The 26,246-nt window shown below is 41.8% G+C and overlaps 1 protein-coding gene across 12 annotated transcripts in view; it reads left to right on the forward strand.

Moving 5' to 3' along the window:
* Clock (clock circadian regulator) overlaps positions 1–25,741 on the forward strand; it is a 143,474-nt gene extending 117,733 nt beyond the window's left edge. For 7 of the 12 annotated variants that reach the window (XM_005392887.2, XM_005392886.2, XM_013518507.1 and 4 more), the window contains 8 exons: positions 2,749–2,890; positions 3,939–4,039; positions 4,558–4,647; positions 7,321–7,473; positions 8,307–8,516; positions 9,746–9,951; positions 15,351–15,630; positions 18,499–25,741. In XM_005392887.2, coding sequence (XP_005392944.1) covers positions 2,749–2,890; positions 3,939–4,039; positions 4,558–4,647; positions 7,321–7,473; positions 8,307–8,516; positions 9,746–9,951; positions 15,351–15,630; positions 18,499–18,678 — 1,362 coding nt within the window. In that variant the 3' untranslated portion in view covers positions 18,679–25,741. Of the gene's footprint in view, positions 1–2,748; positions 2,891–3,938; positions 4,040–4,557; positions 4,648–7,320; positions 7,474–8,306; positions 8,517–9,745; positions 9,952–15,350; positions 15,631–17,602; positions 17,831–18,498 lie in introns of those variants that run through there. The other 5 variants (XM_005392891.2, XM_005392890.2, XM_013518512.1 and 2 more) reach the window with 5 other exon arrangements.
* Positions 25,742–26,246: the final 505 nt, after the last annotated feature.

The raw sequence follows: 26,246 nt of genomic DNA on the forward strand, positions 1-26,246 counted from the left end.
GTTATCTCATCCTCTTGGCAGTTTTCCCCTGACCAGTATGTAGTGACCTTCTTTATCTCTTTTGATTGTTGTTGGTTTGAAGTTTACATTGTCTGCAAACAGAATAGCTACACTTGCTTTTTTCTGGGTTCCTGTTGCATGGAAGATTGTTTCCCATCCTTTGCCTTTCAGTCTATGGGGTTCCTTTGAGTGTAATGTGTTTCCTATATACAGCATCTTGTTGGATTTTGTTTTTTAATCCACTCTGCCAATCTGTTTCTTTTGACTGGTGAATTGAGGCCATTTACATTTATGGTTATAACTGATATGTGTTGTTTTATCATTGTCATGTTATTTACTTGCGTTGGTGTCGTTCTTTTTCTGCCTGTTTACTTGCTTGCTCTTCTTGATGGTTCCTTTCTACTGTTGTTCTTGAAATTGCGGTCAGATGTTTTCTGTCTCGAATGCCTTTTAGTAGTCTTTGCAATGCTGGTTTGGCACTCATGAAGTTCTTCAATTGTTCTTTGTTGTGGAAATACTTTATTTCTCCATTGAATTTGGGGGATAGTTTGGCGGGGTACACCAGTCTTGGTTGGAAGCTCTTCTGTCTCAAGCTGTTCTCGATTGGATAGTTTGTGTTGAGAAGTCCGCTGTGATTCTGATGGGCTTTCCTTTATAGGTAATCTGTTTCTTTTCTCTAGCAGTTTTTAATATTCTGTTCTTTTGCTGGAGATCTGGGAACTTGACTATTAAATGTCTGGGTATAGTTTTATTTTGGTTGTGGTTGGTTGGAGTTCTGTATGCCTCATTTACCTGTATATTAGGTTCTGTTTCCATGCTTGGGAAATTTTCTGCTATTATTTCTACAGATACTCTTTTATGTCAGTTGTGTTGCCTCCTGCTCTTTCATTGACTCCTATTAGTCTTACATGATTCCTCTTTGCCTCGTCTTGCAGCTTTTGATTTGATTTTTCCTGGATCCTTGTTGATGTTAAGAGATCATTTTTTCCCGGTCGCTAGCTGTCTTCAAAGTCTGAGATTCTATCTTCAGCTTCATTCAAGCAGTTTTAGCAGCTTTCAATGGAAGCTTTGTTTTCCTGGAAGTCTGTCTGAATCTGATTCATGCATTCTAAGTCCTTTCTATATTTTTCATTTAATGTTTCTGTCCATTGCCTGTGTTCTTCTTTTTTCTTATATTTCTTGTTCAGACATTCTGAGCAGTTCTTTCATTATTATTGTCATTTCATTTTTTGCCTGAGAGATTATTTCTGATCTGTTCTCTTCTATGGCCTTGTGGAGTTGTTTCTTTACTTCCATTGCAGTCATTTCAGCAATTTCAGGCATGTGTTTACCAGGTTCTCCTGTGTCGACGTCTCCTGGACTTGTTCTGAGTGGGGTGGAGTTCTGGGATTGTGTTTTAGTCCTTCGTCTTGTCGTGTTTGATACCACATTCAGAAAGCTCAGTTTCCCTCTTCCATGGCTGCACAACAAAGGCCTCTAGTGTCTCTAATTTTCCTGTTGGTCAGGTTTGCCCCTCAGTGTCCTCTGAGATGCACTACTTAGTTTGGAGTTTTCTGGCAGTTGCTGAAGTGTATCTAGTTATCCCAGGTTTCAGACACTGGCATTGGTATCAGCTGATGGCAGACCGTCTGATCCAGCGTCCCCTTGCAGTTCAGGGCACGTGTACGGTTGGGACTCAGGTTCCACTGGTGGGACAATGCCTGTCCAGTGGACCTGTGTCCCCAGGCAGGTCAGGGTACAGGCAAAACCCAGACACAAACTGCAGGGTCAGCAGTTTGTGGACCACCTGATTCTGTGTCTCCAGTCAGTTCAGGGCACGTACAGGAGCCAGACGTGGGCTGCACCAACAGCAATCACAGACTGCCCTGCCTGCAATCCCCAGGGGGTCAGGGCGCAAATAAAGCACAGACTCAAACTGCGGTACCAGCAGCTCTTGGAGCACCCTCTCACTTGGTTCAGGGCATGCGCAGGAAAGGCCCACATGCAAACCCTGGTGAGACCAGTCCCCGGGCCTTCTGACTGAGGAACTCCTGTCTGCCACGGGCGTACAGAGGGCAGACTCAGACTGTAACAGTGGCGGGGTCCTGGGTCGCCTGCTCTGCCCCCAGGAGGTAGATGGGAAATGCCTGGCTCTCTTGGCAGCTTTCAGCTGGGAACCATGGTGACAGCAGGTTCAGCCTGCCTGGTTCTGCTTCTTAGTTCAGAACACGCCCAGGAGCCCTTCATCTATTTTTAAATTAGGTTGTTTTTCATTGTTCAAATGTAGGACTTCTTTATGTATTCTGGGTATTAAATCCTTGTTAGACATAAGATTTACAAATATTTCCTCCTACTCTGGGATTATTTTTTAACTTTTGATAGTGTCATTTGATGCACAAATTTTTATTTTCATGAAGCCTAGTTTATTGGCAAGTGTGATGTCATGAAACCTTGGCTTCGTGTTTTTTCAGGAGTTTCATAGTTGTAATTGGTAATAGGTCTTTGATCCGTTTTGAGTTAATTTTTGTATATGGTATAAGATATTCCAGTCATTTTGCTGTTTTCTTAAAATAGAGAATGAAGCCAGAACTTCTGTACTATAAAAAATAGATTTTCATTTCTTTACCTATTACATTCTTTTGCCTTATTACAGGTAAACACTGAATTTTTAAATTTTTTTACAATATTTTTTGGTTAGCAAGAATTACTACTAATTTAAGAGCTCTGAACTGAACCGCAAGTAAACATTTGTTTTTCTCTGCCTCTTAGAGCCAAGATTCTGGGTCTGATAATCGAATAAACACAGTCAGCCTCAAGGAAGCATTAGAAAGGTTTGATCATAGCCCAACCCCTTCTGCCTCCTCCCGGAGTTCAAGAAAGTCATCTCACACGGCAGTCTCAGACCCTTCCTGTGAGTACGTCAGCTGGAAAGTAGAGTGCTGTTAAACAGAGTACTTCTAAATGGTTGGTGTTAACTCATACCAGAATTTTTGGTAAAATACTTCTTTAAAATTACAAGTAAAATAAATTGTAAAGAAATTACAATTTTTTACAATTTTGAAGTGTATCAAACTCTCCACTGAGTAAGAGGCAGCTTATTTATCTTTAACAAAGAATTGTTATCAGGTGATCTATAAAACATTTAGGTGGCAAAAGCCAGGTGTGGTGGCACACGCCTGTAATCCCAGCACTCAGGAGGCTGAGGCAGGAGGATCATTGGGAGTTGGAGACCAGCCTGGGCTACAAAGTGAGCTCATGCCCAGCCTGAACTGAATAGCGAGACCCTGTCTCAAAAAGACCAAAAAAAAAATGTAGGTGGTAATTTTATTTTTAACCATTCTTCAAAAAGAAAGTGAAATTCTTTTTTACTGTAGAGCCTGCTTTATGAGAGTCTTTTAGGGTCTGATTTTTATGAAGACTTGCATAGTAGTCACAAAGTTACATTTGGCCCTCTGTATATAGGTTCATTTCTGTAGAGTCAACTGACCATAGACAGAAAGTGCGCCAGAAACAGTACAGCTATACTGAACAAGTGCGGGCTGCTGTTCTTGTCGTTGTTCCCATGATCAGTACAGGATAATGTTCATTTACATTGCCTTAGGGGCTATTTAAGAATAGAGATGATTTGAAGGAGGATGCACATAGTTATATGCAAATACTGTGCCGTTTTATATAAAGGACTTGGGCATCTACAGATTTCGGTATTCACAGGGGTCCTAGAACCAATCCACTATATATATATATAACTATAGTTACTATATATTGTCTTTCAAATTTTTCTTTGTTCTTAAAAGATAGAATTAAAATTAATCTTACAATCATGCATTTTACTTTTATTGAATAATTTAGAAAACTAACTCAAAGACCATTATTATTCACTGCAGTAGATCTTTAAAGTGATCTTTGAAAACTGTGCTTACGAGTGTTAATGTTACTCTGCTTTTGTTGGCTGACCTCAGCAACTCCAACAAAGATCCCCACGGACACCAGCACTCCTCCGAGGCAGCACTTGTCAACCCATGAAAAGATGGCGCACAGGAGATCATCATTTAGTAGTCAGGTAAGCAATTTAGTTAATATTCTTTGGGGAAGCACAGATTGATTAAAAGGGAAAATTACCTAAATTTAAGAAATTCATTGATTTACTGTTGCTTTCAGTAAAAATCAAAATAGTTGATATATGACACTTCCTCAAGTATCTCTTACTTGTGAAGTTATTGTCACGCAGTTGAGTCATTTTTACTATTTTTCAGGTAAAATGTTGAAGATTTTCTGCATGAAAAGCTGATAATTGAGAGCTGTTTTATATCTTTAAGTTCAAATACTATCTGTCTTTTGTTAAATCCGGTACCTTTTTTTTAGAGCTCTTGGTCAGTACTCTGACAGATACACTGGAGGATCAAACTTGGATAAGGAACAGATCCTTCCAGTGTCAAGAGGGAGGCATAGCTGCCCTCAGCTAAGGAAAGCGTGAAGCAAATTCTAAGTGTAGTGATAAACATACCGTATTTCTATTTCTGGTGGATGTATGAGAATGAACATCACTTCAGTAATTTTAGTTATGTATTTTTCTTCTAGTCCATAAATTCCCAGTCTGTTGGTCCTTCATTAACACAGCCAGTGATGTCTCAAGCTGCAAGTTTACCAATTCCACAAGGCATGTCTCAGGTATTTTTTGTTTGTTTGTTTTAGTTGAGTATTTACAAATAATAAGTTGCTTTTCAGCTGAAGTGATTATATAGTTACGTACACAATTGTATATATTTTTATATATGTATAATTATAGTATAGTGGATCTTAAGTAGAGACATCCACAGTTCATTTTATTCCTTCTATGGATATTGGAAGAATTAACTTTATTCATTTATTAATTCATATATGAGAAGTGTTGACAGTATTTGCAATATCTATATTAAGAGGCAATGAGGAAACAACAGATGACTATGATACCACACTACGTAGTCTGTGCCCATCATATGGACCTTTAATGCAGCCTGAGAAAGTGAAAGAAAACCTCCCTGGCAAATATTTTGCCTGGCCTGAGTTCCAGAGGAAGCCTAAGTGTAGAAATTAGGAAGACAAAGGTGAATAAATCCAAAAGCAATTCTTTCATCACAACTTCTCAACTTGTGATTTGTAACTCATTCAGTTCCTCAAGTACATTGACAGTACTACTGAGTAGTAATAAATATACCATCATGTAAAATCTTCTGGCTGTTTTCGTTTTTGTTTCTTGTGGTACTCAGGGTCAGATGCAGGGCCTTGCTCATGCAGGAAAAGTGCTCTACCACTGAGCTACGTCCCTCGCTCCTCTCACTGCTTCATTTGGCATTAAATATCTAAACTTTGTAGTCCCGGTTTCTAGTAATAGATTACCATGGAAGGTGTTCATTAAAGCACTCTATCATTAAACATTATATTTAGGTGCAACAGTGTTTAATCAGCATGAGGCATCAAATTCTAATTACTTTGACGTATCAACAGAAATTGTATGTAAATATTTGGACAAACTTTCAATATTATTCTTTAACCTCAGGATACTGATTAAACTTTTCTTAACATTTTATAGGGGATATTTTTATGAAGTAAACATGTACTATGTCAAAAATGTTAATAAGCGTTCAAATCTCACATTTCATTCACAGTAGAACCAAACACTTCGCTTCTTTGTTCTGTGGTTTGGTTTTCTGTTGAGATCTTGTGTTCTGTGTTTATTTCTATTTTCTTATTTCTACTTAACATAAATCCTTGAAATGGTGTCATGTTTACCTACAGGTTCACATAACTATTTAGAAGGCCTGAGAGAAAGTTGAGGCACTAATTTATAATATTTTATCAAACCTGGTAGAATAATATATGATATTGCCTTGTTTCAACTTCAGAACTGAAAGTTGTGTACTTTGAAGGGTACTACTCTGTATCCTTAATACAAACTTTTGAAGAGAATAAAAAAGCATGGGGGGAGGTGGTCTCACTTTTAGGTGTAGTTCAGTGTATATTTAAGATAGATTTTCAATAAAATGAAACTTTTCAGTGTGTCATATACTTAAAATGTATATGTCAGGAAAATTAAAACTTGCATAAGTATTAATACTGAATTTACTGAAACATCTCAAGAGTAATACAAGTTACCTTTGGCCTCTATGATTACAACAGATGCTCACTTCCAGACATTTATAAGAACAGTGAACTATTGAGTATGTATACATTTTTTGGCAGGCTCTGTTTGTATGACAATAATCAAATGAGCCTGTGTAGACTTCAGAATGAATCACCAAATGGGGCTAAATTACACACAATAGAAAATAGAGAAATAACAAAGAAAAGCCTGAGAGTAGAATAACTGTTTTCATTCATTGATTTGTTCATAATTGCTTTAAAAGCTATGTTTCAGACTTTTGAGGACAGTATCAGTTGAAAAAATGAGTGACAATCATAATGGTTATGTGTTAAGTTTTTGTAACTTTGGGTAATTCTGTTTATGTACCCAGAGAAGACGTTTAGGGATGACGGAATCTGATATGAACGAATTCCAGGTTCAGGCTACATTTTCACCTGTTAAAAAGTAGAAATGAAAGTAGGAGGTGAAGTAACTGTTCTAGTGAGTGATGAGCCCCACAGTGTGAGCCCAGGCCTTCCCACTTACGGGTGTAGTCAGCCAGGTCCAGCCAGAAACCATAAGCACACCAGCAGTGTGGGGAGAGAGTATGGAAAGTTACTGAGCAGTGACGAAGGCAGGAAGGAGTCCTGAGAACGTGGGGCGAGGAGTTGTAGAGAGCAGAGCTAACTGTGCGTCCCAAGGACAGCACCTCAGGAAGGGATGGCCTCAGAGAGCCGAGCCTCCGACACTTGTCCCGTGCCTGGCTCATGTTCAGATCTTGCTGGGGCCGGGTAAGATACAGAAGCTCACTGACGTGCCTCAAAGGAGGGCCGCAGAGCAGGAAGCCACCTGCCAGGGACTGGTCAAAATGTGCTGAGAAGCTGCCCACCAGAACGTCCCTGGGACTTGCTAGAAAGCCGCCTGCCTGGGTGCTGATGAGACTCGCAGCGAAGCTGCCCCACGGTGCCCCGGACGCTCCAGTGAAAAGGAAACGAGCTTCCTTGGCAGTGTCCCTCCAGCGCCATCTGCTGTTAACTTGGGGCTGCTGCCGAAGAGAAGTGTTTCTCAGTTCCAGGCCCAGGGTCCTAAAGCAGCTCAAAGGTGGGCCAGTTAGAAGCTGCAAGGCAGCACAACAGCCGCCTGAATTGTCAACCCACAACGCCCCGCTTACTTTCACACTGCATGATACGTGAAATAAGTCACTTTAGATGAGTTACACTTCTCCACGTGTGGTATTTCAGTTTCAGTTTTCAGCTCAGTTAGGAGCCATGCAGCATCTGAAGGACCAGTTGGAGCAACGGACACGGATGATAGAAGCAAATATTCATCGGCAACAAGAAGAACTGAGGAAAATTCAAGAACAGCTGCAGATGGTCCATGGTCAAGGGTTGCAGGTAAGTAACTTTTATATTTGAGCACAAAGTATCCCTTTTGCATTTTGGTTTCCTAGAAAACTGGTTTAAAAATGTGTTTTTATTGTACATATAAATTTTATAAAATATTAGGCTTAAACTTGGTATTTTCATACATATAGCATATTTTGATCTTATCCATCCCCTACTCTCCTCCATTACCTCCACCCCCATCCTGTTCCTTTAGAAACTGACTTTTTTAAAAAATGAAAGTTAGGTGTGTTTCACTAGTTCAGTTCAGTAAACACCCATTGGTTACTTGCACAGATAGTCATTCCTGAGAAGAGTTCACTAGCATCCTATTTTCTTCAAGATGAATCAGGTCGTCATTTTAGTAAGCTCAAATCTGTAATATAAAAATTGCATTTTACAGTAGCTTAGTAGGTATGATTCCTAGTCATCTAGCTCCGTCAGCCACGGGGACCACGCAAGGAGAAGAGCTCCTTCGCCTGCTGTCATGACGGTGGGTGGCGGGTGGTACAGACCTGCCGGTCACAGGCCTCTACGCAGCGCTGAGGTGCGCTTGCTGACAGTTGGGAACACGCTGAGCACGACGGAGCGAACGCGGCGTTTCCTGTCGTGCTCAGTAGTTACTGCTAGTTCTCCACTCAAAGCAAGTTACAGTCCGCTTACTTGCCTTTTACTTCGAACTTCGTTTTGCTTACTTCCTTTTAATGTTATCACTGTTTTTAAACTGCAGAAGTCATTAGGGCTGGAGATGTATCCCAGGGGTAGAGTTCTTGCCTAAGATGTTCTAGGCCGAGTTTAATTCCCAACACTACCAAAAAAATTAAATGTAATCTTTATTTTCAAAGATGTTTTTGCAACAGTCAAACCCTGGATTGAATTTTGGTTCTGTCCAACTTTCTTCTGGAAATTCATCTAATGTCCAGCAGCTCACACCTGTAAATATGCAAGGCCAGGTTGTTCCTGCTAGCCAGATGCAGAGTGGACTGAGTGCCGCTCACATCGGCACAAGCCAGCACCTGATGCAGCAACAGACTTTGCAGAGTGCAACCGCTCAGGTAATGCTGTCAAGGGCAGTGGGCCCTGGAGTAGTGTCCAGGGACTAAAATTTATACTAGTGTCAACTGAAAGTGAGAACACGTAATACTGAACTATTGAGCTGGGCATGGCGGTGCACACCTGTAATCTTAGCTCTTAGGAGGCTGAGACAGGAGGATTGCCATGGGTTTGATGCCTGCCTGCCTGAACTACATAGTGAGTTCAAGGCCAACCTGGACTAGAGAAGAAGACCTTGTCTCAAAAATTTAAAAAAAAAAAAAATCGAAATATTAAAATACTTTTTGAGAAATTAGTTAACGTTAAGTATTTTCAATATTTTGACATTAAAATAATTTTACAATTTAAGGATCTAATCTAGTAGTTATAATGGGACATTGTAATTTATAGACTCGTTCTTTATGTTAAAAAATTACGGTTTACAAATGAAGCGGACCGGGAAATGTCCCTACATGTGCAGAGTACACGGGGGTGGGGGAACAGTGATGGTTTAACACATTCATGGCAGGCCGGAATTCATATGCCTCACTGCCAGGCAGCTTGAGCCACTGGTTGTACATCCACAACTGCCCCATACATGACGGTACCACTTGTACCGCCGGTTCTGCAAGCCACCTGATGGGACAGTCATTGCATGTGCCACCAGTGGGTCAAGCCAGGGGGCTTTAATAAACATTGCAGAAAATTCTGGTAATTACTGTACCTCTGTGACTATAAATGGAAAACATAAAAATACCTAATCATCGGTCACTCACTGTGGACATTTAACAAAAATCCTTTGTTAGAATCACAGCTTCCCATGGAGCAAGGAATTTAAGACTAATTCATTCTCAACTACTACAAATCATTTCTTTGTTTTTGTGTTGTTTGGGTTTTTTTTGTTTTTTTTTTTTTTTTTTTGGTCTTTTTGAGACAGGGTCTTGCTATGCAGTTGAGGCTGGCCTTGAGCTCACTGTGTAGTCCAGGCTGATCTCAAACTCACAAATCAGCCTCCCGAGTGCTGGGATTACAGGGATGCACCGCCACGCCTGGCCTGTGCTGTTTTATTTGTAGAAGAGAGATTTAATTTTGGCTCAAAAGTTGCTCCTTTGGGATTAGAGTTCTCTCAAAGTCATACACCCTGACACGGTTGCATGTTAGGTCAGCAGCTGTGCGAACTGTGGACGGGAGAAGCACGTTTCCCAGGTAACTGTGTCTAGTTAATCTCTCTGTGAAACCTTCTCTTTCCCAGCAGGGCCAACAGAATATACTGAGTGGGCACGGTCCGCAAACGTCTCTTCCCAGTCAGACACAGAGCACTCTCACAGCCCCTCTGTACAACACCATGGTGATTTCTCAGCCTGCAGCCGGGAGCATGGTCCAGATTCCATCCAGTATGTCCCAGAACAGCACCCAGGGTGCTGCAGTAACCACATTCACTCAGGACAGACAGATAAGGTAGTTGTCATACTTCGGTTCGCATTTTCGGAGTTGTAAAGTGATGGGTTAAAAGCGGTAATCTGTGCCTAGGGATACATTCAGTACTGAAGCACTTACCTTGCATGCACAAGGTCCTGAATTCAATTCCCAGCACTGCCCAAAAGAGGGAATAATTTGATTTTTAAATTTCTTACTTAGTATAGCCATTGTCATTTGATTGTCTTTTTCATTTCATTAAATTTGAAATCAGAACACGTCTGTTGTTTAAAGACTTTTAATAACAGAATAGCTATACGTTTTATTTCTTGTCCAGTAGTGAGTTACCAAATGTGATAGAGCCCATATTCTTTAGCACATTGGTATAAAGGGCCTGTGACAGGTGTTGTGGCACTCTGAGACTTTTCAGTACAGATGTTAAAGTTTTTAGGTAGTAACAGCAGTTACTACAGCATACCTTTCTTAAGTGCTCAAAATATTCTGTCCTCTTTTAATTTTAAAGTATCATCTTTCATTTCCCAAGTAGGAAACTGGGTTTTTAATGACTTAGTCAAGGGCCTATCGCTGATTAAGTCAGTGAGGAGGCAGCTCTGGACTCAAACCTGAGTGTCTGACTTCAGAGCTCAGCTGCTTGAACGTGTACTGCACTGCGCTGTGTGCAGTATTCTAGGAGGACAGTCCTCACTGACTTTCATGTGGTGTGATAAAAACTGCACAGTGAATGTAGATGCTGAGTGCATCCGGCAGAGAGGCAGGGCCCTTCAAACCGGAAGCTGTGTGGAACATGAGCAGCGGTGGGTGTGACAAGTTTCAGCTCCTATTCCATTCAGAGCATTTTAACCACAGACTTGAACTCGCGTTGAGTATGCATTTGGATTGCTAGACAAAAATAATAGCATGTGTCGGTTTCATTACATGTTTGGGTTTGTACCACTTCCGAGTCCAGGTTTTTAGGACACATCATCATGAGAGAGGAAACTTCGGTCTGTCTTTGTGGTCCTGAGACCGAAGTTCAGAGTTCTCCATAGAAATCACCCAGTTCTCATGGAGAACAGTATGTCAGTCAAAGTGATGTTGATCATGTTTTTTGACTGAGCTGAGTTTGTACCCGGGAACGCTACAATGACCTCTAGGTATTATAAGGGCTTTTTTTTTTTTTTTTTTTAAGAAACTGTGCATAGTAAACAGCCTAAGAAATGGGCACTTTCACCCTCTGTCCTGACAGTGCTGTGTCACACATGGCTTCTGGTGTGGTAGCAGCTTGTCTCAAATAAAACCATGTAGTGTGTCCTCGTCCACTTTATTCACCAGATCTGGCCCTATGGGACTCTGTCTCTTCCCCAAAGTCAGAATAACCGTGAGGTAAATGTTTAGAATCAACTCAAGACATAAGGCAGCCATGACAGTGCACCAACAAGCACGAAAAAGGCCTTCCTGAACTGCTCTGGAAAGCTGTGAGAATGGTGGGATGAGTGTGCATGAAGCTGAGGAGGAGCATTCTGAGGGGGATTAATAGCGGTATGTCTTTTACTGTAATACATCATTAAAAATTTCAGCATTCACTGTGTATTTTGATCACCTCATTTTAGTGAGGAGCTTAATAGTTGACTTAGAAACAATTTTTTGAAGAAATGTCATTCAAGTATTGGAAGATATCTTTTAACAACTCTAGGAACTCTGTAGTCTTAAGTCTCTGATTTAATTTTTTAATTTTTTCTTTATTCTCAAAAAGATCTCACACAGTGATCAAGATTTTATACAGTGAGAGTCAGACACGGTGACACACACCGTAATCCCAGCTCAGTCACGCTGAGGCAGCAGGTTCATAGCGAGCTCAAGGCCAACCTGACCGACGCAGCAAGACTGTCTGAAAACAAGATACAACAAAGATTACAGAAAGAGCAAAATGATTAAACATAAATTCAGACAGAAACAGGCATTCAAGTTAGAAACCATGAAAAGTGCGTCAAAAATTTATTCGTAAGAAATTGAGTAAGCCTTAAGAATTCTCCGGTTTGAAATGCTTTGCATCTTTTACTTCCTTCAGCACAGCTGTACTGCCCCTTTTCTGTGCCATACTTAGCATTTTACCAAGAAGTATACATTGAAGTCCTGTGAGTGATACTCAGCATAAAGAGTCTGCACGATCGCCTAGGCAACGAAAGCAAGGAAAGCCCCCCAAGTGAGAAAGTCCGACTTCCAGTTCTCTGTCCTGAGAAGAGGACTTACGGATGTGCTCCAGAGAAGCGCAGGGTGCGGATTTGCTTTCCTGTCAGTGAGGACGAGCCCAGGGCCTCCTGCATGCCGCGCACACGTTCTGTCACTAAACGGAGCCTGCAGCCAGAGGGCTGATGGGAAAGCCTGAGAGGAAAGCCGTTAACCACCTGCCAGCCCCGTTATTTAAGTACAGCATGACCAAACACTGCTTTTTTCTTCCATTAAGCTAAAATGCTGACCTACATTTTGGGTTTTTTAAAATATTTATTTATTTATTTATTTATTGACTGATTGATTGTCTTTTTGAGACAAGGCCTTGCTATGCAGTTCAGGCTGGCCTAGAACTCACCTTGTAGCCCAGGCTAGCCTCGAACTCGCAACAGTCCTCCTGCCTCAGCCTCCCAAGTGCTGGGATTATAAGCGTGCGCCACCACACCTGGCTGACCTGTATTTTGAAGGGTACAATTTTTTTTTTCTGCACACCTGGTTTTGTTTTTTTTTTTCTTTTTGAGAGAAGAAAGATGTGAGCAAACATTTGAAGCCTATAGCATAGTCCTTTACTCAAGGAGAAAAGGAGACTAGTGAAAGCAGTAAGAAGGTAGGTAGTAAGTCAGTACTACTTGCGGGGAGAGGACTCCATCAGTAATGACACTTCTTTAAAGGAGGAAGTAAGCCCTTTTGGGGATGGAGGCAAGCTGGTGAAGAGAGGAGAGAGTTCAGGGAAGGAAGCTTCACTGAGGAGGAAATGCTTGGGCTTGGGGTCGTAGGAGGCACTCTAGGCAGCGGAAAAGTGTTTACAGAGTGTTTACAAAGCCACGAGTTGAACAGGGGTGAAAGAAGGCTTCTGTACCACAGATGGGTAAAGGAGTCTCACACTTGCCAGTGAGCAGGTGGACAGTCACATACTCACTTTAACAGAGAAGTTGGCTCTTCGTACTTCTGTGACTACATACTTTCTGAATGTCACTCATCTGAACTTTCTTTATATGAACATTTGTATTTTGTTTCTTTGTTTTGTGTTCGGGGAGTTTTTTGCACTTAAGCGTTTAAAGTACATAACATGTAGTATTTTATTTCAAGATCTGGCATGGATTCAAAGCATTTATTTTAGGGCTGGGACTTCAGCTCATGATACAGCACTTAAGCAGCATGCAGGAGGCCTAGGGTTCCGGCCTCAGCACAGCGACGTAAAGGACACGTTTGTACAGCACCAAGTTTACTGCTGTTTTGCTCTTGAAAGAGTTTGTACTGAGTTGTAGTATGCTACAGTAATCTCGGTGTTCTTGCTGACACGGCCAGTGTTGGAAACAAGCTTCATCTCACAGAAGAGGCAGACTGAAATAATACATTTCCCAAAGAACAAACGTTCTTGTGAAGGCTGGAGGAAGGAGAGGGAAGGAAAGTTAGTAAGTTCTGATACATGGGCACTATGCTATGTTGGTAAATCTACAAAGCGAAAGTACTTTTTCATTAATAAGTATCATTTGTTTTGAATTATGTTTATAGGAGAAAACCTTCAGTGTAATTTTGTTTGCAGTCAGGGTTTTTAAAATTGGAGCATGGGGCTGGGGATTTAGCTCAGCGGCAAAAGCGCCTGCCTGGCAAGCGCAAGGTCGTGAGTTCGGTTCCTGGTACCGGAGAAAAACCGAAAAAAAAAAAAGAAAAAAAAAAAAAAAAAAAAAAAAATAAAATTGGAGCAGGCTTAAGTGCCCATATGGTAAATGGACTGTGGGCCAGATACATTGACTCCAAAGTACCAAGTCGTTTCATAAAATGAAGAAAGTTCACATTTGTCTAAAAAATTTAATTATGGTAAAATACATACAGCAGTTAGCACGCTGACCTTTTAGGGTATGTGTTTCCGTGGTATTGTTCATTGCTACTGTCACCTCGGCCCCCTCCGGACAGGAGCATTATCTGACCTCCCAGCTGCGCATCTTTGGCAGCCACCATTCCGCTTTCCGCCTGTTTGAATCTGACCGCTTTGAGTACTTCACACAGGTGGAATCAGACAGTAATTGAATTTTTCTTGCTGGCTTGTTTCACCTGGCATGATGTCCTAAGTTCATCCATGTAGCGTTGTCAGAACCCCTTCCTTTGCAAGGTGGAGTAATATACTGTTATTGTAGGCGTATACTGCGCTTTGTCTACCGGTTGTACCTGCCAGTGGATTCTCCGGTGCTTTCCACCATTTGGTTATTATGAACAAGTGCTGCGGCGAATGTAGGTTTACAGGTATCAGAGTCCCTGCTCTCATTTATATATGTTATATATGTAGAAGTGAGTTGCTTCATAAGGTGACATTTTTTAATTTGTTAGGAACTGCCATACAGTTTTCTGTAGTGACTAAACCATTTCACGTTCTGATCCGCAGTGCACAAAGGCTCTTATTTTTTTCATATCTTTGCTAACACTGGATATTTCTTGTTATATTTTTCTATAAAAGCCATCTTGATGGGTATAAAATGGTTTCTCCTTGTGGTTTTAGTTTGTATTTCCCTAATGGTTAGTGATGTTGGTACCTTTTCACATTTACTGGCCATTCGTATATCTGTTTCTTAGACAAATACCTATCCAAGCTTGACCTATATCAATTTTTAAAATGGGTGATTAATTATAACACTTCACGTGTCACAGTTGTGTTACAGTAGTCAGATGTGTTAGATAAATGATTTGCAAACATCTTCTCCCACTAATAGGTTACCTTTTTACCGTGTTAATTTTGTCCTTTGATGCCCAAGTTTTTAATTTGGTTCAGTCTGTTTTATCCATTTTATTTTGTCACTTGTATTTTTGTTATCCAAGAAATCATTGCTATGTCTGTTGTCCAGAAACTTTTCTCCAGTTTTCTTCAAAGAGTTGATATAGTCTTAGCTCTTATATGTAGATTAATTTTGAATTAGTTTCTGTTAATGATGGAAGAGTCGAACTTCATTCTTTGGAATATCAGTGTTTTTAAAGTTCAATTTCTGTTAGTCTTGTGTTTTTGTTGCCATATATTAATTTTGCTGCATACATATTTCATTTTGCTGGTATCCCAAAGGGAATCTTTAAAGACAAACAAAACAGGAATGTATAGCTTGTATAAAACTAAACTAGAATTATCACTGGGTATTATTTTAGATAAATGTTCAGATCACTGCATTTTGTATTGTATACTTTGTACTTTTGACTTTATTTCTCTTCTTTCTTTCCTCTAACAGATTTTCTCAAGGTCAGCAACTTGTGACCAAGTTAGTGACTGCTCCCGTAGCTTGTGGGGCGGTCATGGTACCTAGTACTATGCTCATGGGTCAGGTGGTGACTGCCTATCCTACTTTCGCCACACAACAGCAGCAGGCGCAGACATTGTCGGTAACCCAGCAGCAGCAACAGCAGCAGCAGCAGCAGCAGCAGCAGCAGAGTACCCAGGAGCAGCAGCTTCCTTCAGTTCAGCAGCCATCTCAGGCTCAGCTGACCCAACCACCACAGCAGTTTTTACAGGTAATTCTGCCCCTGGAAAAGTTGTTCCAAACCCGCTGATTTGTAATGAACTAGGGATTTAATGAACCGGTTCACAGATGATCTGAAAAACCCATAAAAGCTCATTATACATTTAAATCTCTGTAAGATAGAATGCTTATCCTGATTAGCTATTTTTCTGCCCTTTGTTGAGTGTTTGGAAGACTTTTAGCCCTGCCATGAACATACCCTGTTACCTGTATTGCTGAATAGAGTGAGTGGCCTACTGCCTACAGGGCACCTATGTAGAGACTTTTATCCTGGGCTTGAGTTTCTGGAACTGGAGGAAAGACCTCTCTCCTCTTGCTATCTAGATGCCCATCATACTACTCTGTATAAGGCAGAATTATCAAAAAGGATTTCCTCATTAGCATAGGTCAGTGATAGTGAACCTGTTAGAGACCAGATGCCCAAAGTGCCACACCCACTTATTTATGTCAGAGGGCCAGCACTGCCATTAAACCTGAATACTGAGGCTTTAGTTTAGAGAAAACAGCTGTTAACCAATCCTCAGCTGCTTGTGTGCCAACGGAGAGGTCCCTGCTTGCCCACTGCAGCACACGTGCCATAGGTTCGCCACCACTGGCATAGGTGTTTTCTTAAATTATTTTGTTGGATTAAAATTTATTAGAGTTTTTTTTTGTCTTCTAAATTATTGTCAGAGGAGAAATACAGTGCAGGTGCAGTGTATGTCATAGTTAGATGTTAAGTTGTAAAGTCAGGCTGCTCCTTAATTGAACTGCTGCTACACCACATCCTGTGACCTTGGACAGGTTATTTAAACTTCGTAAACCTCTTTTTTTGGAGGGTTTGAGGCACGGTCTTGTTATACAGTTCAGGCTGGCTTTGAACTCTCTTTCTACCCCAGGCTGGCCTCTACCTCCCGGTGATCCTCCTGCCTCAGCCTTCTGAATGCTGGGATCACAGGCATGAGCTACCACACCCAGCTAATGAAGTGCATGGGATAGTAGTCCAGACCTTGTAGATTAAAAAAAGACATGAAAATTGTTGAGCATAGGATAAGACACGTTACTCTCTGTCATTTCTGCAATTTTGACGGCAGATAGCACTGATTTGTCATGGTGACCACTTCAGGTGGACGGACCAGGCACCTGTCATCCATTTCAGTTATACAACTTGTGCTGTAATTAGATTCAGTATATATTCAAGCATGAATACAGTCTTAATTATCACTGTAGGGTTTGTTTTGTTTTGTTTTTTGAGAAAGGGTCTTACTGTGGAGCTCAGGCTGGCCTTGAACTCATGGCAGTTCTCCTGCCTCAGTGCTGGAGCTACAGGGTTGCTACCACGCCCCACCTGCTCTGGTATTCTGATACAAGTGTAACCCTTATTCTAGTCATTTGGAACACAGTAGTTGCCTAAGTAGCTCTTTGAGTATCGTACAGTCTCTGAAACACAGCCAGTGAGAATCAGCAGAAGCTTAAAGGAGAAGACTTGCCTTAGGATCCAGCTTCTGATCCTTCTTGTACCAAGGAAGAAATACCCTTAAAGGAATGAACATTCTCTGCTTCCATATTTCTCCCAAAAAAGCATCCCAAAGACGTAGAACCCATAAAGAAATAAGACAGGCAATACTTTTCATAAGTATATATATTCACTGTGAGTATATTTACTATATATAGTTTGGTTCTCCTAATTGTACCTCTGTTCCAAAATGCATCTCTATTATAATCCTATAAGGCTTACAAATATCCTGAATTATTCTTCTGTTCAGACTTCTCCTGATAACAGAAAAAGAAAACTCTGAAAGTCTTTGGCGAAGCTTAATGACCATTAAGATCTGTGCGTGTGTGTGTATGTGTACATGTCCTTCACACACATTTACAAACATCATCCTCGCCAGCTCCATTTTAAAATTAAGAACCTGGCATTAAATACATTGTCTTGAAGCTGTATGTCTCTTTAAAAATTAACTTTTTTCCTGGAGTTACAGATTAATGTACGTACCAGAAGTAAAATCTTAATGAAAGAAGCTGATACAGTCAGACATTTATAAATGGCCGAGCAAAACCCAGACACAGCGTTCTTCATCCTGATCCTGGCCTTCGGTTTTGTTTTCTGTGTGTGACATCACACTGCTACATACAAGATTTAAGCCTCCAACTTTGCTCACAATTTTTATGGGACTTTTAAGTAATAATAACATTTAATATTTATAAAACCCAATGTAGTGGACATTGTTATTCTTATTTTGTAAATGAAGAACCTGAGGTCTAAAGAAATAAAATGCTTGAGCAGGGCACACATCTGTACACTGCTCAGGCTGCGCGTGAACCCAGTTTACTCACGGCGGATTCAGCTGGCTGTTTCCTTTCCCAGCAGGGGGGCCTGTGTGCAGAAGCATTGTCTGTTAAACCAAGAGTCTTTGTGTCTCAGATAGTCCTTGTTGGGTTTAAAATGAAGGGCTTCAGGACATAAAGTGGAAGACTAATTCCTCTGCACTGTGAAATCTCCAGTCCAGCTGGGTGTGGGGACACACGCCTAAAATCCCAGCGCATGGGAAGCTGAAGCAGGATGGCCGCGAGTTTGAGGCCAGCCTCAGCTACCGTGAGTTCAAGGGCAACCTGAACTACACAGTGAGACCCTGTCACAAAACACAACACAACACAACACTCCGGCCTAGATATTCTTTTGTAAAGTGAAACTGCTACTCTTTCAAAAAGAGAGAAAGCTTCATAAGCATTTTCCAAAAGTAAGATCTTTACAGGGGAAAAAGTACGGTGGGAAAATAAGAATTGAAGGATCATGCCCCTGTGGACGGCGTGCATAAATCTCTTCTCGACAGCACAGTGGGGTAACGTGATGTCGCATAATCCATTTGTTTTTTAGGCTTCTAGGCTGATCCACGGGAACCCTTCAGCTCAGCTCATCCTCTCTGCTGCGTTTCCACTACAACAGAGCACCTTCCCTCAGTCACATCACCAGCAGCACCAGGCCCAGCAAGCGCAGCAGCTGGGTCGGCACAGGACGGACAGTCTGACCGATCCGGCTAAGGCTCAGCCGCAGTAGCACGCGTGCTTCCTCTCTGATGCCGAGGGAGGAAGGGGATGGCCCAGAAAGACTTGCTCAGATGAACTGAGGACAGGAAGAAAAGTTGCAGCAGATTCATGCAATGCAGTGTTGAATGTTCTAGTTCCTGGATTAGTCGGCAGGGAAAATGCTGCCTAGCGATACAACTGTACATTAAATACCAGCCAGCGCGAAGACAGTCGGAGGGATGTAGCCAATTCTGACAGGGTTTCAGTTGCCCAGATATTTTTGATGGGAAAAGAGTATATTGCCAAATGTTAAGAAACTCAGCTATGGAATGATCTCTGTCAAACGAAAAGGCACTAACGATGTTAGTAACCTCTAGTGGTTCTGTGCCTGTTACCTAGTGTTACGGAGGACACGTCACTGCCGCGTTGTCTGCTTACAGTGATGCCATGAAGGTAGTCCAGGAGTCAAGTGTCCCCCGTCCCGCACCTTCTCCCTTTTCACATGATGGGACTGTAGTTACTTGCAGATGTTGTGTGGGTTCGAGTGCTGTATGTACAGATACTGTAAAACTATGTATATGCCTGGAGGAAGGAGAGAAAGCAAACCACGTGTGCGCTGCATGGAAGCATTAACTCCTCTTACGCGTACACTTCAGTAGACTAGCGCACCACGTACAGACTGAGGCGTCAGCCTGTTTCCCTTCTGTTTACAACACAGTAGTGTTCTACCACTTTTCCGGGGCACAAGTCTTTTGTTCATACTTTGGCTGTGATGTCACAGTTTGTTCAGTGAGGTATGATGTGCTGCTGGGAACGGATCTCTTCTTTTTTCAGGTTAAATTATTGATACAACAGGATTTTCAAGTTATCATAAATATCCCTCATTTCATTATTTTTCAGTTATGTTTGAAAATAGGATTTGCACTGCTTTTCTTTAGATGGTTGGGAGTTAGATCACATATTTTGATGTATTTTATAGTTGGAAATATTTATATAAATGGTTTCCAACAAGTCTGAAAGTAATTTCAAGAATGTTTCAGTTATAGGAGTAAAGTTTGCACATAAAAGATTTAGGCACTTTTTAACGTTCTCAATGGTGAGAATTTTAACTTTCAAGATTTGTTGGAATCTTTTTATTATCCTTCACAATTTCAATGCTTCTTTTAGTCAGAAATGATTCAGGGTTATTGGAGGGGGAAAAAACCCATAGTGCCTTGACGTTAATTCAGGTGATGAATCACCATCTTGAACTCACTGTCTGGTTTCAGTAGCAGTTTTGAAACCTTAGTACATTTTTAATAGCATGTGGGTGTCTGTGTCATCATTCTGCTCAGTTCCTATGAAGACTGCTGTCCTTTGAACTGGAGGACAGATAAATAAAATACGACAGCCGAATGCTATCACAGTTGTTAACGTGATCCCAGGTAGTTTCCTCAGTTAGCATCTTCCTTGAAAGCTAAATAATCACTTGAGTAAATATTTGCTCAATGTGATGTTGATATTCCTACAAAACGGGTGTAGGAATTGGCTTTGCTGTCGTTTCAACACCAGAATATTGTAACTCACATGCTTTCTAAAGACGCACTAAGATTTCACCTGGCAATATTGCGTTCTAAAGGTAAGAAATTCCAACACGTCACATATACTTAAAAAAGCATTTTTTAGATTTTATGGTACTAGTAATGAACTTTACAAGTACAGAACAAAAGATTAGGAAAATTCCTTATTCAGATATGGAAAACTATTACTGAGAAGAGAGAGAATAAGCATAAGAAACCAAAATTGACCTTAAAATGGATAAGAGAGCTGAGGTTGCTAAACAGAAAAGGTTCTGAGCAATGAAGAAAGGTAATGCAGAGTGCTAAGGGCTTGGGAATGCGAAGGCAACTCTTGTCTTCGGCTTTGCTCTCATCCTTAAGGGATATTCTGTTTTTCTATTTAAAAAACTATCGCTGGTCAGAATTACATTAGAAAATAAATTAGAAAACAACCAAAGAAAATTGGTACCTACTCTTCTACAAAAGAAGTATGACTAGATACCAGTCAGTAATTAACATATCATGAAAGTGTTCTTCTAGCTAAATGATCACCCAGAAGATTCCCAGCGGCCGGGGGGTCACCCGTCCGTGTGCACTGAGCGCAGAGGTGCTCGGCCGAGGTACAAGACCGCAGCAGCGTTGCTCTTCTCCCCTCCCACACGGCCTTTCTCAGCCTTCCGCCATTCCTTATGCTGTGTATCTGCGTTGTGCCTCATTTCTTTGTTGGCAATATCTGGGGATAAGGGTTTAGCTAACGAAAAGATAGGAGGAGCATTACATTACGGCGTATCTTCTGAGTGCCGTACTCAGAAGAAAGATCATGGACTGAATACTGTGTGCTTCACGACAGCAAAGCCGAAGCCAAGCCACAGGTGAATTAGCGCAAATCCACATCCTCCTGCCCCTGCGCCTTCAAATCATTTCCATCCTCACAGATACCTGGGAAATTTAAACCAATTTTTTCTTTATAATTCTTCTGTTCTTCACAGTTCATCTTTTTCCTATGTGAAACTAGTGTAGGTAAATTTTAAAAAGCACCTAGCTGCTTGTCCTTTGCTGTCTGTGGAGGATTTTGTGCGGAAGCCCAGTCAGCGCGGGCTGCCTCCCCTTCACCTTTGTGTCCTCCTGCCGTGCGGGGAGCGTTCGGACGAAGACTCCGCAGTGGCCTGTTCTTCATTCATTTCTGCAGCCAAAGTTCCTTCAAATCCCAAATCTAAAACCATGAAAAGATACCAAATAGGAACACCTTTCAGCTTCTTCGAAGTCTTCGCCCCATGTTACTCCCAAGGGGATTTAGTTCTTTTTAGAAGCTCTTCTTTCTGGGTGGCGCTTCATAAAAGGAATAATGCTAGCTGCTCTGCGATCACCTTGCTTTGGACTGCTGAGGCCTGGGACGAGTGGGCGTCACTCGTCAGGGATGAGACCAGCTCACTGCTGCTGAGCGGTGTCAGACTGGAACCCACACGCTGGAGTACTTTTTTTTCTGAGTGGAAAGTAACGGGAGGAAGAGCAGATGTGCTGGGTGGGGGCGGCATGTAAGCGCGTACTAGTGTCCAGACTTCATCCTCCGCTCGGGAGGTTATTTCAGTGCTGTGCTCTGCTTTGTCGGTTAGATGTGGCTTGGGAAGGCACAGTAACAAAAGGGTGCCGGTGAATCGGGATGCTCGTTCCAGTCAGGATTCCTTAGAGGTGCGATACAGTGGTTGGTCATTGCCTTAAAGCAGTCTCCTGAAGCCGGGAGCGCTGAAGCAGTCCAGCTCCGCAGAGGGCATTGTGTTGAAGGGAGGTGAACCCTTGTGCAAGAAGCCTTAGCGAGGAACCCTTAAAATAGTAGTCTACACAGGCGGGAATGCTTTTCAACTGAGTATTACTCCATGTGTGTGGAAACGTTCCCACTGTGTCGAGACAAACTTGTAAGTGGAACGCAGATGGCATTTTACTTGCGTATTTTTCTTTTCTCTTTGGTGACGGAAGGTTTGTTGAACGTTTGTGTGAAACTCATTCAAATCTGTAACCTTTCCAACATCTGTGGTCCTGTTTTTAGTGCCACAGGAATCCACAGAAGGTATAAACACTGGATATTAATATTGCTGAGTGCATCTAGCCAGGAGTAAGCTGGTGGGAACATTGCATTGGTGAAGAAACAGCACAAAGGCACTTGCCATTTTAATATACAATACAGTAACTGCAGAAGACCTTTTAAGTTTGTCTAGATGGGGTGAGCATTTGAAGTAATTGCAAAGGAAAAGAGTTGACTATTTTTATAGCATATTTAATATATTTGTATATGAGTATAGTAGGACCCCTCCACACGCCTCCCTCTTTTCTAATTTCCAACCCCCTTTTGCCATAGCCCTAGCATAGCCTCATCCGCGTGGTAATGTGCCTATCGTCAGCCTACCAAAAGATAGTGCTGCTGCTTTTGAGACAGGTGAGAAGACCAGACTCTCACGCCCGGGGATCCGTTACGGGAGGGTTAGCACACACACACAGCAACACACCGCAGTTTAAAAGCATCATTTTGAAATGTAAGAAGCACTTTATTGCAATTACTCATTTTGATAAAGTTTATTATCTTAGGCATTAACCATTCCTAAAGGATCCCCAAATCATCACTTAGGTGAAATTATAAAATGACATTTCTGAGAAATGTTCAGATCCAGTGAACCGTAGCAGGTTTATGGGAGTGATTTCAAGGTAGCCAAATGAACTCTCTCGTTTGAATGTGGTGGAGTCGACTGTAGATGCCTAGTTCCGTGAAACACTATTGTAAACCTTTCTTGCCTATTGTGTGGACACCAAAAGAGACCAATGAGCCTGTTTATTTTCAGAGGTCTAGGAAAATTGCCTCCATGGGAGTAGATGTGCGGAACTGACCTAAAAGTGATTGGTAGTAATGTTTTAGAATAGTTTTCAAGAATTACTGAGTGTTTTAAATGTGCCCTGAAATGTTGGCATGTCATTTCAGCATTTCCATTTGATTTGCTTTTGTAATGTTTTAGCACAAAAAGGACTGAGCTGTCTACTTTGGCTGAAGAAAAAATATATAATTTGGTCTTATTTTAATGTCTCCTCTGGAAACACTGGGGGTGAATTATGTTGGTATAGTCATTGATTCAGGATATTCAAGTGTTGAACAGAGCACAAGAAATTAAGTGAACTTGGATATTTAAAAATTAAAAAACTTTTTTTCCACGTGACTGTTTTGCATTTTTTCCCCACTGTCATGACACTACATTCCTTGTTCTTCTGAAAGAATACTTTGCAGGTTTTGAGTATGTCAGTGTTTTTGTGAGCTGCCTGGGTTTTCCAGGGAAACGTTCTTAGTGAAGTAGGAATAGTTAGTTTCTGAGACTAAGTGAGGTTCTATCACCACCACCACCAGCAAACACTGAGGTGCTGCATTGTGACAATCAAAGTAGTAGTTGAGAGAATTTAGAGTGGTTGAAAGAAGCAATTGCATTGAAAGCAGTTCTCTGGGTTTCTTGAATAAAACGGCTAAATGTGTTTATTTATATTTTTAAGTATGTTCGCATTTTTCTCTTGGTGATTTCAGCATTGTGTGTGTAACTGTGGCTTTGTTTGCATCATCTTGTAATTGGAGAACTGACTTCCTTGGGGCGGACGTGCCTGCTTGCTGACCCCACGGACAGTCCAAGTCCGCCTCTCAGGATGGCAGTGGGGGCCAGATCCAGACGCCCCTGCCCTTTCCTCCTCTTCTCAACTCGCTTAAGAAGAAAATGTTGAAGAGCTAGCTCCTTTCAGCTCTGCTTCACAGAGCTCCACCCTTTTTCTATGCTCACTTGCTGCCTTCTCTACTTGATGGGCACTTTCTGTTGAACACTTCCCGGCACAGCCAAGGCCAGTAGGCAGAACCTGTGTGGCTCACGCGGCCTCCGTTTTGCCCATTTCGGGGAATGTCAGCGTCATCTAATGGCTGTCCTTACCATATCCATATTAAAGTCCTTACAGGTGGAAAGCTTACAGAGAGCTGGCTGTCTTTATACAGTTGTAGCATTCTTTTAAAAAGCAAAACCAAACCTCCGCACATAGCGCTGTCCAATAAAGCAGCGCTTGAGCGTTTGAAGCCCAGACAGCGGAGGATCCTTGCTCGCACTGTGCAACCTAATCCTCCGCTTCGGGGCTCCGGAGCCGCTGAGGCCCGCGGGCCAGGCGAGCGCACGCGAGGAGCCCCGAGAGGACGGTAACTAAAACACGCCAGCCACAGGGTAGAGTTAACGCTGTAAGGAATGTCTAACTCGAGAACTTACTGGAAGAAATGCTGTTTTCAAATATATGCATTTAAATCCGAGGAAACAAACTGTGACATCGCTTTAAGAAATGTTCTGTGTGTTCTAAGTTGGCCTGTGCTGGCACGAGGCCACTGCTGGCAGTGGTTGTACCAGTACTAAGTTACAATGTAGGAAAAGCTGTTATCTTCAAATTGATGTATCACAGACAATCATCTTTAAGCAAAAAAATATATATTGTCCAGGAAATGTCCTTTTTTAAGATGTCAGCCGGAACAGCTGTAATTTTAACCCTTCCAGAACTGCTGAGATCTGTTATACCATCACGTTTCGGTCGGAGGCCCCAGCACGGCACTCCCACGCTCGCTCTGTGTAAAAACTGAAGCCCAAAGACAAGTGAAACCAGTGCTGTGTTGAAGTTAGTGCAAAGTAAGGGAGTTTTATCTTTGTAAGTTCTTCATTGTTAACATCAGTGGATAGTTGTACAAACATGCACCAAATGTGTTCTGATGTTGTGTGTGGCTGTTCGTGTGCCGTTCGCCCTCGCTGCTTGGTTCTTGGTTTTAAGAATCAGGGTAGCCGCCGTCCTTCCTCCCAAAGTGTGGAGCTGAACACGGCTGCTGACCTTGAGAATGCCCTTTTCTTTCTTCCTAAAGCAAACAATTGGAACCTAAATTAACTTATGAAAGCAAGCACTCGCGTTTTTCAAGTATGACCTTCTGCCAAAACCCTAAATTGCATAGCCGCGTGAAGGGTACCGGAATGGTTTTAACGGTGCTATATTAGGTTCTCCGATGTTCACGAGCTGTCCGGAGATACAACAGTATATAAAATATGTGGCTCTTATGACCAGCTTACTCTTGTCACTTTAATTTGGTGTTACCATTGATTAAACTTCGTTTTCAAAGCTATCCTTTGAGAAGTCAAAATGTGTTCTTAGCCTACCTCCACTTGGGCCTCTTGAGAGCGATCACTTTTCCAGGTTATGATGTGCATAGCTTTTGAAATATCTATGTACTATTACAATTCTCTTTTCCCATAGACTCCTGTAATGTATTCAGACCCTAAAGTTATTGCAAAAGAGCCAAGCAGTAGTATTGTGGGGTTTTTTGTAAATGTAAAATACTTAGATCCAGACTTTGTTTCCTTCTTCAATTTTAAAAATAAAAAATACCTCAGTGCTATGTTTTTCAGTATCACCTGCCTTTCTCCAAAAGTAACCCCTGCGTTATGTGGCACATAACTTGTAAGAATCACATTTTGGATTTTAAAGAAAGACTATTAAATATTTTAAAATCACTATCAATTGACATTTTCCTCTTTTATTTAGTAGTGAATCCTAAGCACATTAGCAATTTTACCGTGTAGCCTAGGTCTGAATTTCCAGATTCTCTAGTTTTGTTCTGCTACAAGGTTGTGCATCTCAGAAAGCGGTGCTTGTTTCTCATGTGCTGAGTGCTGTTGGGGTCGGGCTTCCCGAGCCCACTGGGCTGTGGTATCCACCGTCTCTGCAAGAAATTACCCTTTCACAGCTTGTCCTGCGGGGACCCGAAATTTCTCTTGAATTGTTTTGTCGTAAGTCAGTCACACACACTGTGCTTTCATGCTAGGGAAATCCTGAAAGTGACCTTTTCTTCGTAATAGTGCTACTGCTGACTGGACCTGCGCGAGCTACCCTACAGTGGAGGCTCCTTTGGGGTCTCGAGGTCAGGTGGTCTCACGGTGGGGGTGCTGGGTGGCTTCAGCTTCTTCAGATTACACCGCGGAACAGACCTTATGTACAGCAGCTCGCTAAACCGGAACTGCTCTAG

The sequence above is a fragment of the Chinchilla lanigera genome, unplaced genomic scaffold (genome assembly GCF_000276665.1).
Source record: "Chinchilla lanigera isolate Chin_1 unplaced genomic scaffold, ChiLan1.0 scaffold00046, whole genome shotgun sequence".
NCBI lineage: Eukaryota > Metazoa > Chordata > Mammalia > Rodentia > Chinchillidae > Chinchilla > Chinchilla lanigera.